Raw genomic sequence first — 14,551 nt, 5'->3', positions numbered from 1 at the left:
TCACAGGGACGGAGGAGCCTGGTGGGCTGCCGTCTATGGAATCTCACAGAGTTGGACACGACTGAAGCGACTTAGCAGCAGCAGCAGCAGCAGCAGCAGACCACCAGGGAGGCCTGAAACTGCTCCATCTTAAGTGGGTTTGGTTGGCCTATGCCTGGCCCCAGCCAAGGAATGCTGTAGTGTGTGTTTTCAGTGTGGTAGAGGCCTGGTTTAACCACCTGCCCTCTCAATTTGTATGCCCTGAAACCTTCATTGTTACTGAACTGACTTCAGTCCGACCTGAAAATTCTACAAAAATCATGTACTCGCTTATCCCCTACAGAATTTAGTCAGATACATACTGAGAGCCTGTTAACACTCAGTCTAACCATCTGTAATGGTCCCTGTCCCATAGCTGGGAAAACTGAACAAGTCACAGAGAGACAGGAGTCTGTAAACACCATTATTGAGAGTTCTCTGGAGTCAGCCCTAAGCATCCCACTTGCTTTATCTCTTACTCTCCTCACAGTGATCTCTGTGAACTCTCTGAAGTGAATACTTGGAGCCCCATTCTATACATAGGCCACAAAGCTTATTTGTCCCAAGATCTTAACGCTATTAAGTGGTGGAACTGGACCTGGAATCTGGGTCTTCCTTGGCCTATGCCCTCTACCTCTGGACTGGATAATTGCCCAAGTAACCCAAGTGCTAGAGGCTGTAGCTCCTTCTGGTGAAACTAGCAATGCAGATGAAGAAAGCAAAACACAGCACACTTAGTAGGTCTCTTAATACACATGATCCAAAACTTTAAGCTGAGAGGCAACAAATTGGGATTGTTATTACATTTTGCTAGGTGAAAGAAGGCTCCGGTAACTAACCTCATTTTGTTGTTCAAGTTGCCTGCATTTAAGGGGGGCCTTTTCATAATGCAGGGGCAAGGACTTGGGACCAGTTGTTTCTTTGACTGCCTTCTCTACACTGTATCCATTGCTCCACCGGCATCTTTTCACCTTCTTATTTGCATTCTGCCCCCCGTCCCTCAAAAAGGAAGGGAGTTGAGTCCCTTCCTTTACAGCTGATCTAGAGAGAAACTTAGCTCTAGGAATTTTGCTCCCCTCATACCTATGGATTTCCTCTTTCCACTGCAGGGAGAATCCAAACTGGGGGGCTTTTGCAGCAGACACTGAGGAAATTATAGAGGTCAGGAGTAGCTGGTATTGTTTTGAAATTATTCACACAACCATGTTTGACTGTGGAGGTAACAGGTGCTGTTGAAGAGAATAAACAAAGCCAATTATGATGTCAGGATCCCTGGGGACTGATGGGGTAGGAAAAAAAGGATTAAAAATTAAAGCGCAGTATCTTGGCACTTTGTTTCTTAGCCCCCTTATTAAATTATGACTTCTGTTTGTGGAAAATAAATGAGAACAAAGTGTGTGTTTAGAATACAATCTTTGTGTTTTAAATTTGACTAATGAATGGTTTTAGCACTTTCATTTGGTCCTTAGTCAACTTGTATTCAAAGTGTCAATTAACCAATAAATATGAAAAACAAGAGTCAGAAATGGTTGCCACTCTTGCTAATGAGCTGTTAATGAAATTGTGCCTGGGTGGGAAATGCAGGCATTCTGGAATCCCCAAGAGTCTTCTCCAAGAAATGAGCTATAGTGGAATTATGGTCCCTGACCTCTGGGAAAAGGGCACATTTAACTTCTTCATTCCCAATTGCTGTTTTTTCCCCTCCTCATTATTAAATGAAGCTCATTGTCAGTATCTCACAGTTAACTTCAATTGCAGTGAGACTTTTAAAATATGGTTTCATTTGATGTAGCAATTTCTAAGTGGTGGGATCCGAGAGCTGGAAGAACTGTAGCTTTGCTGTTTATTTTATTTGCAGTTTATTTCCAACTGCCTGGCCTTTGGTCTCATAATGGTTCCTTCTTCTTCCAATTTTCTTGAGTCTTTACCCAGTCTCCTCACCCCCAATAGATACACATATGCACAATCGAAAACGTGAAATCTGTATATATTCAAGATTTTGTAGGTTTGAGAGAATAGGTGGGGAATAAGCGTGTGTGCTCAGTCCTGTCTTGTCCACCTCTTTTGCTACCCTAATGGACTAGAGCCTGCCAGATTCCTCTGTTCATGGAATTTTCCAGGTAAGAATACTGGAGTGGGTTGCCATTTCTTGCTCCAGGGGATCTTTCCTGACCCAGGGATCGAACCACATCTCCTGCAATGGCAGGCGGATTCTTCAGAGCTCATCATTCTACTGAGCTCCCTGGGATGCCTCAGTGGGAGTATCTCTCTAAAAAAAGAAATGACAGTAACTAGTAGACTCTAGCAATCAATAGGATTATTGAAAACCAGTTCCCATGGATGTAAAAGCTCAAGTTCTCTGAGTAAGGGGCTGCGCTCTATCTGTTAGTCTCACTGGGTCTTCTGAGCTATCGAGGAACATGAAACATGTTGAGGGTAGAGATGAAAGGGGAACAGAGGAAACCAGTGGGCTAGGAACCAGGTGTGGGATGCCCATCTTGGATTTCTGGGTGAAAGTATCCCTCTGTTCTCCTTTACCCCTGGATTCACTAAACTGTGGGGCTCTGACAGGTCTCCTGGGCTAGTGGAAGGAGGCACTGTACATGCTTAAAGGTCTGAGGAGGACCTTTCTAAGGAAGGAGGACTGACCACTGTCAGAAGAATTCCTTGTTTTTCTGGTCAAAATACTGTCATCCCTTACTGCTGTCTCATTCTTCCCGTTCCCCACCCATTCCTCTTGTTCAGGCTTGATTGTATCTGATTAGGTCAAGTATAATATCTTTCTAACTAGTCTCCTTACTTCTTATCTTTCTGTTATATGCTGAGTTTCAGAAGGAGTTACTCATTGCCCCCTGAATATGCCCACTTCTTTGCTTGCCAGAAAACTGAGACTCTGAATGTTGTTACTCCTCTTCCTAGTTTATTTCATATTCCTCAGATCAGTTCAATCACTCAGTTGTGTCCAGCTCTTCGCGACCCCATGAAACCACAACATGTCAGGCCTCCCTGTCCATCACCAGCTCCCAGAGCCTACCCAAACTCATGTCCACTGAGTCGGTGATGCCATCCAACCATCTCATCATCAGTCGTCCCTTCTCCTCCTGCCCTCAATCTTTCCCAGCATCAGGGTCTTTTCAAATGTAGTCAGCTCTTCGCATCAGGTGGCCAAAATATTGGAGTTTCAGCTTCAACATTAGTCCTTCCAATGAACACCCAGGACTGATCTCCTCCGGGATGGACTGGGTGGATCTCCTTGCATATTCCTCAGTGGCAGCTATTGGTCTTGTTGATGTGGTATCCTACCCAGTAAGCTGTGGTAGAAGGAATGCCTAGAATGGAGCAGGCAGGCTCTTACCTAATCTTCAGTATATGCTTGTTGACCAACCAGTTGTGGACAAAGACTCACTGTGTCCTAGATATGGTTACTTTGAGCCTTTGTCCTGATGGCTGTTCAGCTGAAACACAGGATATCCTCCTGGTAGCACGGCTAGTCCTTATACTTGAAGAGCACTGCTGTTGTGAATTCTGTGGGCAGAGATTTGTGAACAGCTGTTGTCTCTTCTTGGAACTGGAAAGGAGACATTGGTTAGATCACAGCAGATAAAATTTTGGAGGGTAGTTCTGGAATGTGGTGGGAGCTATCAGGATAGCTATTCCCAGAGGAAGACTGTGGAGTCTCCTGATCTGAAGGGCTTTAGTGCAGGATTTCCACCCTTGCTTGAAAGCCCTGCCAGAGAACTCTTCTAAGGCTCTGCCCAGATTGTAGATTATGTGGCAGAGTGAAAAAAAATAACTTTGGAGAATATTTTTATTTTTTCTTGTTTTGCCATTGTTAAGTCCTTTTAGGAAATGCATGAATTTAATGACAAGACAGACTGATTCACTCTGTGTTTTGCTGCTTACAAAAAAGATCTCCATTTGTGTTTCCCTTCAAAAAACATTAAGCGTTGGTTCAGGGTTCAGCACCCTAGAGAGGTCTGTGCACATTTTTTTGTTGTTGTTACTGGTTCAGTTCAAGTCCTGCCTTGGAGACAGGATAGATGCTCATTTGTGTGAAGCCAGGATCTTGCCAGGACTTGTTTGGGGTTTTGAAATAAAAAAGCAGGAGGAGAGGGCTGTGGTAGTCATGGCAACCGGGCTTATGAAGTCTCAGCTCTGACTCGCCCTGGTTAGGAGCCTGGAGGTGAGTGGCATTGCTTCCTGTCCTGTATTCCTTCTATTAATTCTGGTCTTGGAAGTGGGGGCCAGGAGGCTGGCATTCAAGCTGACCTTTCTGGTGGCCTACTGTGTGCTAGAGTTGAGCCTGAGTTGTGGGCACAAGTAATTGGTCCTTGCCCTTCAGAAACTCGGCATAATTGGGAATTTTCACTCTTGTTAACACATATATACCTACAGGACTTGATAAATAAAATGTCTTTGCTTCATCCTGGTTGACATTTACCTTTTTGGGGCTGTGTTTCCTGAAGCACTTTTAACTTCTTCTGAGCTCTGACACAGTGTTTTCTCATTTATTCTTCACAACAATCTAACACATTAGTGAAAGCAAGTACAATAGATTCTTGTCATTTGACACATAAGGTTATGAAGATTCAGAAAGAAAAAGGAATTTGGCTGATTTTTTACTGGCTCTCAAAGAAATAGCCGAGTGGGTAGCAGAGTTCCCTTGCTCGTGGTCGATGGCCAGTTCTCATCTGAGCAGGTCATGCAGGAGCAGCCCTAGATTTTTCTGCTGTTGTATCCATGTTTAACTTGAAAGAGCCCAGGGGTCCCTGGAGGGGGATGTTTCCAGGTCGACACCCACAAAGGACATCCCATACCTCTTATGCCTCCCAAAGACATATTACTCCTAGGCATCTGATGCCATCACAGAAACCAGGACACTGTGGCATCCATCTCAGCTGGCCCTGGCTCCCCTGAAGCAAGGCAGTCAGACTATACAGAGGGCTCCTTGTGGGTACTACCCAAGGAGGATGCTGCCACTCTGAGCCCAGGGAGGCTAAGTTTCTAATTACTGGGCAGTTGGGTGAGTGGGGACAAATATTGAGTCAGGCAAGATTTGTCAATAGGTGAAGCATCGTTTCCAGGAGTTGCAAATTGGTTGTAGGCTGAATTCCAAATATAGGTATGTTTTGTTTGGCTTTTATATTTAAAAATTTGAATGCTTTTAGAGAGGGCATTTATTCTTCAGCCCTCACTAATCCCTGTTGTCTTACAGATGGCCTTCTGCACTCATCTGTTTTATTTGCCTGTCTGTCTCCCATGGGCATTTGAGTTGACTTCTACATCTCAGATCAATATTTCTTACTTGCCCTTCTGCCAGTATTCCTCTTGCCCAGATGTTTGATGGCTTCAGGCTTTCTAGGCTCATTTTCTTTTTCCTACCCTACGCATAACTGTGCTTCTGAGTTTGTGTTTAGGCTTTGAAGTTAGCTTTTTCTTGGCTTCTAGTAATACTTGCTGTCACCTTGGACTATATTTGATAGTCTAATTACTGTTCCAGGATTCAAAAGAAGTACTGCTTTATCCAAAGAAATGAAATTTCGAAACAACTTTATTGAGATAAAATTTATATATTATAAAATTCACTCATTTAAAGTGTACAGTGGGAATAATTCTCAGATGTCCTAGGGAACATTGGTAGAATAGACGAGTAGTTTCCAGACTGCTGTATTTCATGAACCAGAAAACTTTAAAAGAAAATTCTGGGGACCAAAGGCCAGTTTTTTACTTTTCTGAGTTAAGGATCTTAACATAAAAACAACCCACTGTCATCCTTCATCATCATTATCTCATTTTATAAAAGGACATTTTAACACTAAAAGGATAGTAATGATATAATTTCAGAAAAAAGGACCCCTCTTTATATTGGACACTTTTAAATTCCTTGTTTCAGGACCATTGGAATGAATTGTGACAATAAACAAACCACTTCAAAACTCAGCTTTAAAATGATAAATTTTTAAAAGTAATTTCTTTTTATATTGCTCTCTTAGTACTGTTGTAATAGTTCACATACCCTTCAGATGCCCCCAAATAAAAAATTAAAGCAGCCAGGATGTGGAGGAATGGGAACAACAAAATGGAATACAGGCACTAACAAATGAACCAAGTATTACAAATTGATAACATAATAATACTGACTTGGGTAGGGGAGAATGGAACTAAACTAAGCGGCCTTGTGAAATGATACCTTGACTAGATACTGCAAAACTGAAGACAAAGGAGCTGTACATAAATGCTGTAATCTCGTTTGGTAAATGTGTTTCTGACAGTGGTATGGTTAGCAATTTTGAAGTTACTTTGTATGTATACTGGGATTGAACAGTAAATAAAACATTGCACATAAAAAGAGCCAGTTTTCTTACTGTTGGAGAAAGAAGTTGCAAATAAGGAAAGAGGGGGGAGACAAAGGAACCCTGTAGTGTTGATTGAAATCTCAGGTATCAGTATAGTCTATGGCCATATACCCTGAATGCGCGCAGTCTCGTCTGAGGTATCAGTGTAAGCTTGTACTTTTTAATAGTTGTTGTTGTGCTGCCAGGTTGTGTCTGACTCTTCTGCAGTCCCGTGAACTGTAGCCCACCAGGCTCTGTCCAGGGAATTTTCTAGGCAAGAATACTGGAGTAGGTTGCCATTTCCTTCTTCAGGGGATCTTCCCAACCCAGGGATTGAACCCTCGTCTCCTGCATTGCAAGTGCATTCTTTACTGCTGAGCCATCAGGGAAGCCCACTTTTTAATAGGCCCACAGACAAATAGATACAGAAATATAGATGTGTATACACATACATAAATTTCTTATTTCTGATTCAAAGACAGAGCCCAGAAGCAATGACAACCTAGTGATAATGAGCACACCTATTATGCAGATCAGTTCAGTTCAGTCGCTCAGTCGTGTCTGACTCTTTGCGACCTCGTCTGTTGACTGCAGCACGCCAGGCCTCTATCCATCACCAACTCCCGGAGTTTACCCAAACTCATGTCCATTGAGTCGGTGATGCCATCCAGCCATCTCATCCTCTTTCGTCCCCTTCTCCTCCTGCCTTCAATCTTTCCCAACAACAGGGTCTTTTCAAATGAGTCAGCTCTTCACATCAGGTGGCCAAACTATTGGAGTTTTAGCTTCAACATCAGTCCTTCCAATGAATATTCAGGACTGATCTTTAGGATGGACTGGTTGGATCTCCTTGCAGTCCAAGGGACTCTCAAGAGTCTCCTCCAACACCACAGTTCAAAAGCATCAATTCTTCGGCACTCAGCTTTCTTTACAGTCCAACTCTCACATCCATACATGACTACTGAAAAAACCATAGCCTTGACTGGACGGACCTTTGTTGGCAAAGTATTATGCAGATAGTGGGTTCTAAACACTGTTCTTTAGTAAAAGAACTAGAACTCCTTGAAAAATGGTTGATTCAAAGGCTGGGGAAAGGAAAATTTAAGATAAACTTGCAGCTTCTTATGGAGCCAGAAAGTAAGGAAATACTTGAAAAAAGAAAATGATGGACAAAAGGGACTTGTCAAAGGAACACAAGAGTTAACCTGAAGAAGCTCCTAGTTGCCAAAACTGAAATAATTTGAGCAACAAAATAATGATAATATTGAACTATAACTCATAGAATAAAATATCTATGAGAACATATTGATAAGATAAATAAGTATATGGAGAAGTGACAGTTTTTCCTTATAGTGAAATTTCAATTCATAAATATGTAAGGAAGAGAGTAGAAAATTGCTATTAACTGGGACTCTGTAATAACCTAGAGGGGTGGGAAAGGGTGGGAGATGGGAGGGAGATTAAAGAGGGAGGGGACATACATACAGGTATGGTTAATTCATGGTTATGTATGATAGGAATCATACCAATATTGTAAAGCAATCATCAATCAAAACTAAAAAAATATGAATAATTTTAATTCCAAAAAAAGTTGCTCGTAGACCATTACCACAGTGATAATTGTTGCAAGTGGATCCCCTTAATTGTGTGCAAAGGCCTGAGGAAAAAGGGGATTTGTATAATCTCAGAGTGTTTCTCCCATGATTTTCTTTAAACAATTCAGGGGCTATACACACAGTATCATGCAACCATCACCACATTTTCATCCCCTCCAAAAGAAATAATTCTTATGAGTGGTCATTCTTCATTACTCTCTTTCTCTAGCCCTTGACAACCATTAATTTACTGTGTCTAATGATTTTTCTATTCAGTACCTTTCATATGAAAGGAGTCATATGATAGTATGACTTTCTCTGTCTGTCTTTCACTTAGTGTAATGCATTCAAAGTTCATCCATGTTCTAGTATGTATTAGTATTTCATTCCTTTTTTAATTTATTGTGTATTTTATTGATTTACTTCTTTGTTCTAGTTTTATTGAGATAAAGCATAATGACTTAAAGTATTCCATTCCTTTTAGTGGATGAATAGTATTCTTCTGAATAGCTAGACTGCATTTTGTTTGTTAATTCCTTAGATTTGATGGACATTTGGGTTGTTTTGCCACATTTTGGCTATTATAAATAATGCTGCAATGAACATTCATGTACAACTTTTAGTGTGAACATGTCTTTTTAGTTCTTTTGTGTATAAACCTAAGTGCAAAGTTGCTTGGTTCATATGGCAACTCTTTGTCTAACATTTTGAGGAACTGCCAAACTATTTTCCACAGTTTGCCATGATTTTTGTTTACCAGAATGGAAAAGCTCAGTAGAGATGGCTTTTGTCAGTTGATCAAGACCAGTATCACCAGTATAAGACATGTTGACATCATGAGCCCTTTGATATGATGCATTGGGAAGAGCATGACATAATTTCTATGGTGCTTCTGTCAAGGTGGCATGATTTGAGTTTAATCATGACAGAAACCAAACAATCCTGAATAAATGATTAGTATTTCTTGAGGGTGTCAGGGTCATGAAAGACAAGGGAAGACTGAGGAACTGTTGCAAAGTGCAGGAAATTAGGGAGAAATAACAACCATGGGCCATATGGGATCATAGCACAAAAGAGGACCTTAGTGGAAACACTGTTAAGGTTTGAAAAGGATCTTTAGTTTGATTACTAGTATTAGTTTCCCAGTAGTTGTCTATGGCTATGTAAGATATCAACACTGGGAAAAGTCATATGAGTGATGTATGGAAACTCTCTGTATTATTCTTATAAGTTCTGTGTAAGTTTTTCCAGTGGTCATGTATAGATGTGAGAGTTGGACTGTGAAAAAAGCTGAGCACCGAAGAATTGATGCTTTTGAACTGTGGTGTTGCAGAAGACTCTTGAGAGTCCCTTGGACTGCAAGGAGATCTAACCAATCCATCCTAAAGATCAGTCCTGGGTGTTCATTGGAAGGACTGATGCTAAAGCTGAAACTCCAATACTTTGGCCACCTCATGCGAAGAGTTGACTCATTGGAAAAGACCCTGATGCTGGGAGGGATTGGGGGCAGGAGGAGAAGGGGATGACAGAGGATGAGATGGCTGGATGGCATCCCTGACTCGATGGACGTGATTCTGAGTGAACTCCAGGAGTTGGTGATGGACAGGGAGGCCTGGCGTGCTGCGATTCATGAGGTCGCAAAGAGTCGGACATGACTGAGCAACTGAACTGAACTGAAGTTTAAAAGTAATTCAAAGTAAAAGGTTTTAAAAAGATAACCAGTCATTGATTCTTGCTCACATGTCTGTGGATGGGGTAGACTTGGCTGACCATGGTTGGGCTCAGCTCCAGTCTGCAATTTGGGTCCAGGTCTGCTCCATGGGTCTCTCATCCCTCTTGGATCAGAATGCTTGTAGAGCATGTTCTTCTCACAGTGATACACAATTCCGAGACAAGCCAAACACACAAACACATTTCAAACCTCTGTGGCACATTTGCTAACATCCTGCTGACTAAAGCATGTCACAGGCCAAGTCCAAAGTCAAAGGGTGAGAAACTACACCAACTAGTAGGAGGGACTGTGAGGTCACACAGCATGGAGGGTGGATGGAACAGAACCGGTAACAATTATACAATCTACCACTCATATTTTTTCCCCTCAGGGAAACAGACACTGCAGGCTTTGCAGGCCTTTTTGCCTTTCTGGGTTTTTGTCTTATTTTCTGATTATCCACTTCTCCTCTACCTCCCAGTCTGCTCCATTCTTCTCCAGTATTCTGCTCCCTTCACAGAGGCTCTAGAAGGAAGCAGGTCAGATCACACTTTCTCTCTAACTTGGCCTTTTTCCCAGTGGGGTGGAAACATTTGAAATACTGGGTTTTCTGTTGCTTCTGCCACTGCTGCCGTGGCTGGCTTCATGTATTTTAAATGAGCGTAACCCATATTTTAAGTTAATGTTATTGTGGTTGCTTTTGCCCCCTGTGGTGGCTTATGTGAAGGGAGTAATTTTGGAATTTTCCCTAAATAAAATAAATTGATTCACATGAGATCCTAATCTCTTCCTTGGCCAGTTTAGCACAGTCTAACTTGTTATTTTCTTGAACTTTTAAAGTCATGTACTTTTTCTCTTTTTTATTTCTAATTTTGATCAGAAGTCTGAAAATTCAAGGTATTATTATTATTACTGGTATTAGTATAAATTACTACTAAAAATAACTATCAACATGACTACTGATTATTATGAATCTACTTGCCCTAGTGAAAATCTTTGTTGTCATTTCCTCATACTACTAGATAACGCTAGGATTTTCTCTCTTCCATTTTTAATTTTTCACTTAACAAATAATTATTGAGGGTTTACCATATGCTTGGATATGTGATAGACCCTGAGAATTAAATGGTGAGCATTTTTATTAGCCTGATAAATAAAAAACTTGAGATATAACTATTGATTGTGATAAGTGTGATTGAGTAAAAGGGTCATGGTAAAGAGTTCCCGGTGGTCCAATAGTTAGGACTCAGTGATTTCACTGCTGTAGCCCTGAGTTTAATTCCTGGTGGGAGAACTAAGCTCCCTCAAGCTGCATAAGAACTAGATCTGTCAAGTGTGGTCAAAAAAAAAAAAAAAAGAAAAAGAAAAATGGTCATGGTGCTGTGAAAGCCTTTGAGGGGTAGCCAGATCTGGTCTGGGTAAATAGAGGATGCCTCTCAGCTTCTCAGCTGGGATTGGAAGAATGAAGAGATGTAGGCTGGGGTTGGAAGGAGTGTTCTGGGTAAAGGGAACAGCAGGTGAAATGCCCTTTGGTAGGAGGAAGCATGGTTCCTTCTGTGGAATGGAAAAAGGCCATTGTGGCCTAGAACATGGGAAATGAGGAGTGGACAGGTTTGAAGAGGCAGGCAGTGGCTAGATACTGAACAGGGGCTCGTTGACCAGTGTGAGGATTTTAATCCTTAAGAACAGTGGGAAGCCACTAAAAGGTTTGAGGTGGGGGAATGACATCATCAGATTTGTATTTTGAAAAAAAAAAAACCAAACATTCATTGTAAAGATTAGTTTGATTAGGAGGTAATTGTAGTTAGTAGAGGGCAGTTGGAAAGCTTTGGCAGTATCTGGAAGAGAGATGGTGATGGTTCTAAGGGCAGTGATGGGGAGGACAGAGAGAAGGATGTAAACTCGAGAAAGACATGGCAGGAAAAACATCAGATTTGGGAGGTTGATTGGATATGGGAGATGTAAAGTAGAGAGAGTATCAAGGATGATCTGCTCAGCTTCATACATTTGGAGATGGGATTTTTTTGTTTGTTTGTCGTGCATGGCTTTGGGATCTCAATCAAAGACCAAGGGTTGAACCTGGAGCCACAGCAGTGAAAGCACCAAATCCTAACTGCTAGACCACCAGGGAACTCCTTTAGAGATGGGGTTAATGCTAAAGAAGTTACCTCTTAGCCCATGATCATAGGAATAGAATAGAAGTTATCAGTTTTTTGTTGTTTTTGCCAGGATTTGGCCTCCTCTCTTCCAAGAGCCAATTTCCTCAGCCATTACTTTTATTCTCCTACCTCAAACTGGGCTTCAAGTAGTGCTTCAAGATAACAGCCTCCACAGTCCTTCCAGTTCTTCTGGCCTCTTTTGTTCCTTGCCTCTTGAATGCATCCTGTCAGTTTCTGAGTCTGAGTCTTTGCATGAAGGACTCCATCTGTTTGGGATTCACTTTTTCCCCAGTCTGGGTCTCACTTCTTGCCTCATTTAATACCTGACTTAACCTTTTCATGGAGCCTCTGCAGAGAAAGGTTTTCCCATTCTACTTGAATATACCTTTTTTAAAAAAAATCTTGAAGCCTTATGGATGGATTTGAGGTTAGAAGTGGATCATCACACACATATACTTATGTACTCAACTTGGCTTTTAATTTTTAGTCAAAGGTAAAAAAACTCCCTGCTGAAGTGTGATGGCAGGAACAGAAAACAGTTGTCTTGGCCTGGTGATTCCTTGGCTCCTTGGTTCTCTGATGGAGGCACGGTGGTTGGTGTAGCTTGTAGTTCACTATCATCTTCCCAGAATTGAGAAAACTTGAATTCTTGTTACATCATTGCTCTTTTATGCTCAGGATTTACCCGATCATTCCAAGAGAACTTGTGCTGTATGCTTCCCTTGAAAGAATTTGTCATGCTGCAGTGTCCCTCCAAGTACCATATACCTCATAAGCCTTCTCTGTCTTCTTGGCTTTTAGGTCAGGCTGTTGCTGCAGGATCCCATGTGCGGCTGAATCTCCAGACTGGGGCAAGGGAAGTGAAACTCCAAGATGAGGACAAGTTTCAAACTAATTTGAAAGGGTTAAAAAAAGGCAAAAGGTACAGTGTCAAGCCTAGGGACTGGGAGACCGACAGCACTGACCCTATAATGCTGAGAGTAATGACAGTGTATTGTTTCTTTTTTAAAATTAATTTTAAAATTGGGGTATAATTGCTTTACAATGTTGTTAGTTTTTGCTGTACATCTGCTTGAATCAGCTATATGTGTATATATATCCCCTCCTTCTTGAGCCTCCCACTCACCATCCACCCCCGTCCCACGCCTCTAGGTTGCCACGGAGCACCTGGCTGAGCTCCCTGTGCTGCACAGCAGCTTCCTGCTAGTTATGTATGTCAGACTCTCTCAATGGGCCCCACCTTCTCCTTCCCGCCCTGTGGCTATTCTTTACATCTGTGTCTCTAGCCCTGCCATGCAGACAGGTTCATCAGTTCCATTTAATATATTATTTCTTGCCCAAATACATGTGGATTAAAAAATTTTTGCAATTTAATAGCTTAGAATTTATGATAAATATTTCAGGGTTTTATGGATGTTTACTTCTATGGTCTTTGGAAAGAAACAGTTTTCAAAGCAAACTGATACTTTTAAAAAAAGGCGCTAGGGGAATGCTTAACCTGCTTTAAAAATGAAGTCTTTATTCCCAGTACTTTAAGAGCACCCATTTGATTCCCAGCAATTAATGCGCCGATTACAGATGAGTCATCTATTCATTAAAACAGGCCTGTTAGGCCTTCTGCTTTGCAGTAATACTTCCTTGGTGGACAATAAAATTGCATTTTAAAGTCTTTAATTCAGAGTAACTTTTCGTCTTGTTAGTCCATATTAAAACAGGCTTTCTTATAAAAGTTCTCCATTGGTAATAATTGCCTATTTTTTAGTAATCAGTTTAGTTGATTTACTTTTGGGCAATTCATAGTCTCTATTTTTCTTTCCTTTTTTTTTTCCCTTTTTGACTTAAAAGTTTTCTTTGCTTGCTATTTCTTGTGTAAGGGAGAAGGAGGCTGAGGCATGGGGTTACAGGGGCTGTTGGAATTGTGCAGTTTGAAAGGTCAGTATACATACCAACCATAAAGTTTCTAACACAAGGACCAGTAAATTATGGCCTGTGGCAAAATATTGGGACTACTGCCTGTTTTTGTATGACCCACAAGTTATGTGGTTGTTAATGGTTTTTTATGGTTGGAAAAAAAAAGAATATTTCATGACTGAATAAAATAATGAGAAATTTGGATTTCAGCATCCATAGTTAAAGTTTTATTGGAATATAACCATGTTCATTCATTTATGTATTGTCCATGGCTGATTTCCTTGCCATTTCCTTCTCCAGGGGATCTTCCCAACCCAGGGATCTAACCTAGGTCTCCCACGTTGTAGACAGACGCTTTACTGTCTGAGCCACCAGGGAAGTCGGCAGAGTTGAGTAGTTGGGAAAATCATCCCATAAGGCCCACAATCTTATCTGGTTATTACAGGTAGTTTCCTGTCCCTGATCTAATATGGCTGTGTCTCGTTTTATTGCACCTCACTTTGTTGCACTTCTCAGATACTGCATTTTTCACATATTGAAGATTTGTGGTAACCTTATGTTGAGCAAGTCTATTGCTACCATTTTCCAACAGCATTTGCTCACTTCGTGTGTCTTTGTGTCACATTTTGGTAATTCTTACAATATATTTCAAACTTTTTCATTAATATATTTGTTATGGTGATCTATGATTAATTTTTTGATTAGATCTTTGATGTAACTATTGTAATTGGTTTTTTGGTTTGTATTGTTTTTGTCATGTATTTTTTAGTTAAGGTATATACTTGTTTTTTTAGACATAATGCTATTGTACACTTAATAGAC

General features: G+C 41.0%; 1 protein-coding gene across 6 annotated transcripts in view; it reads left to right on the top strand.

Moving 5' to 3' along the window:
- The window catches only part of SIL1 (SIL1 nucleotide exchange factor), a 257,385-nt gene that overhangs the window by 123,855 nt on the left and 118,979 nt on the right, over positions 1–14,551 (top strand). For all 6 annotated transcript variants that reach the window (XM_069592170.1, XM_069592169.1, XM_069592173.1 and 3 more), the window contains exon 4: positions 12,620–12,740. In XM_069592170.1, coding sequence (XP_069448271.1) covers positions 12,620–12,740 — 121 coding nt within the window. The remainder of the gene's footprint in view (positions 1–12,619; positions 12,741–14,551) is intronic.

The sequence above is a fragment of the Ovis canadensis genome, chromosome 5 (assembly GCF_042477335.2).
Source record: "Ovis canadensis isolate MfBH-ARS-UI-01 breed Bighorn chromosome 5, ARS-UI_OviCan_v2, whole genome shotgun sequence".
Lineage (NCBI taxonomy): Eukaryota > Metazoa > Chordata > Mammalia > Artiodactyla > Bovidae > Ovis > Ovis canadensis.
This window is presented reverse-complemented; position numbering and strand designations above follow the sequence as displayed.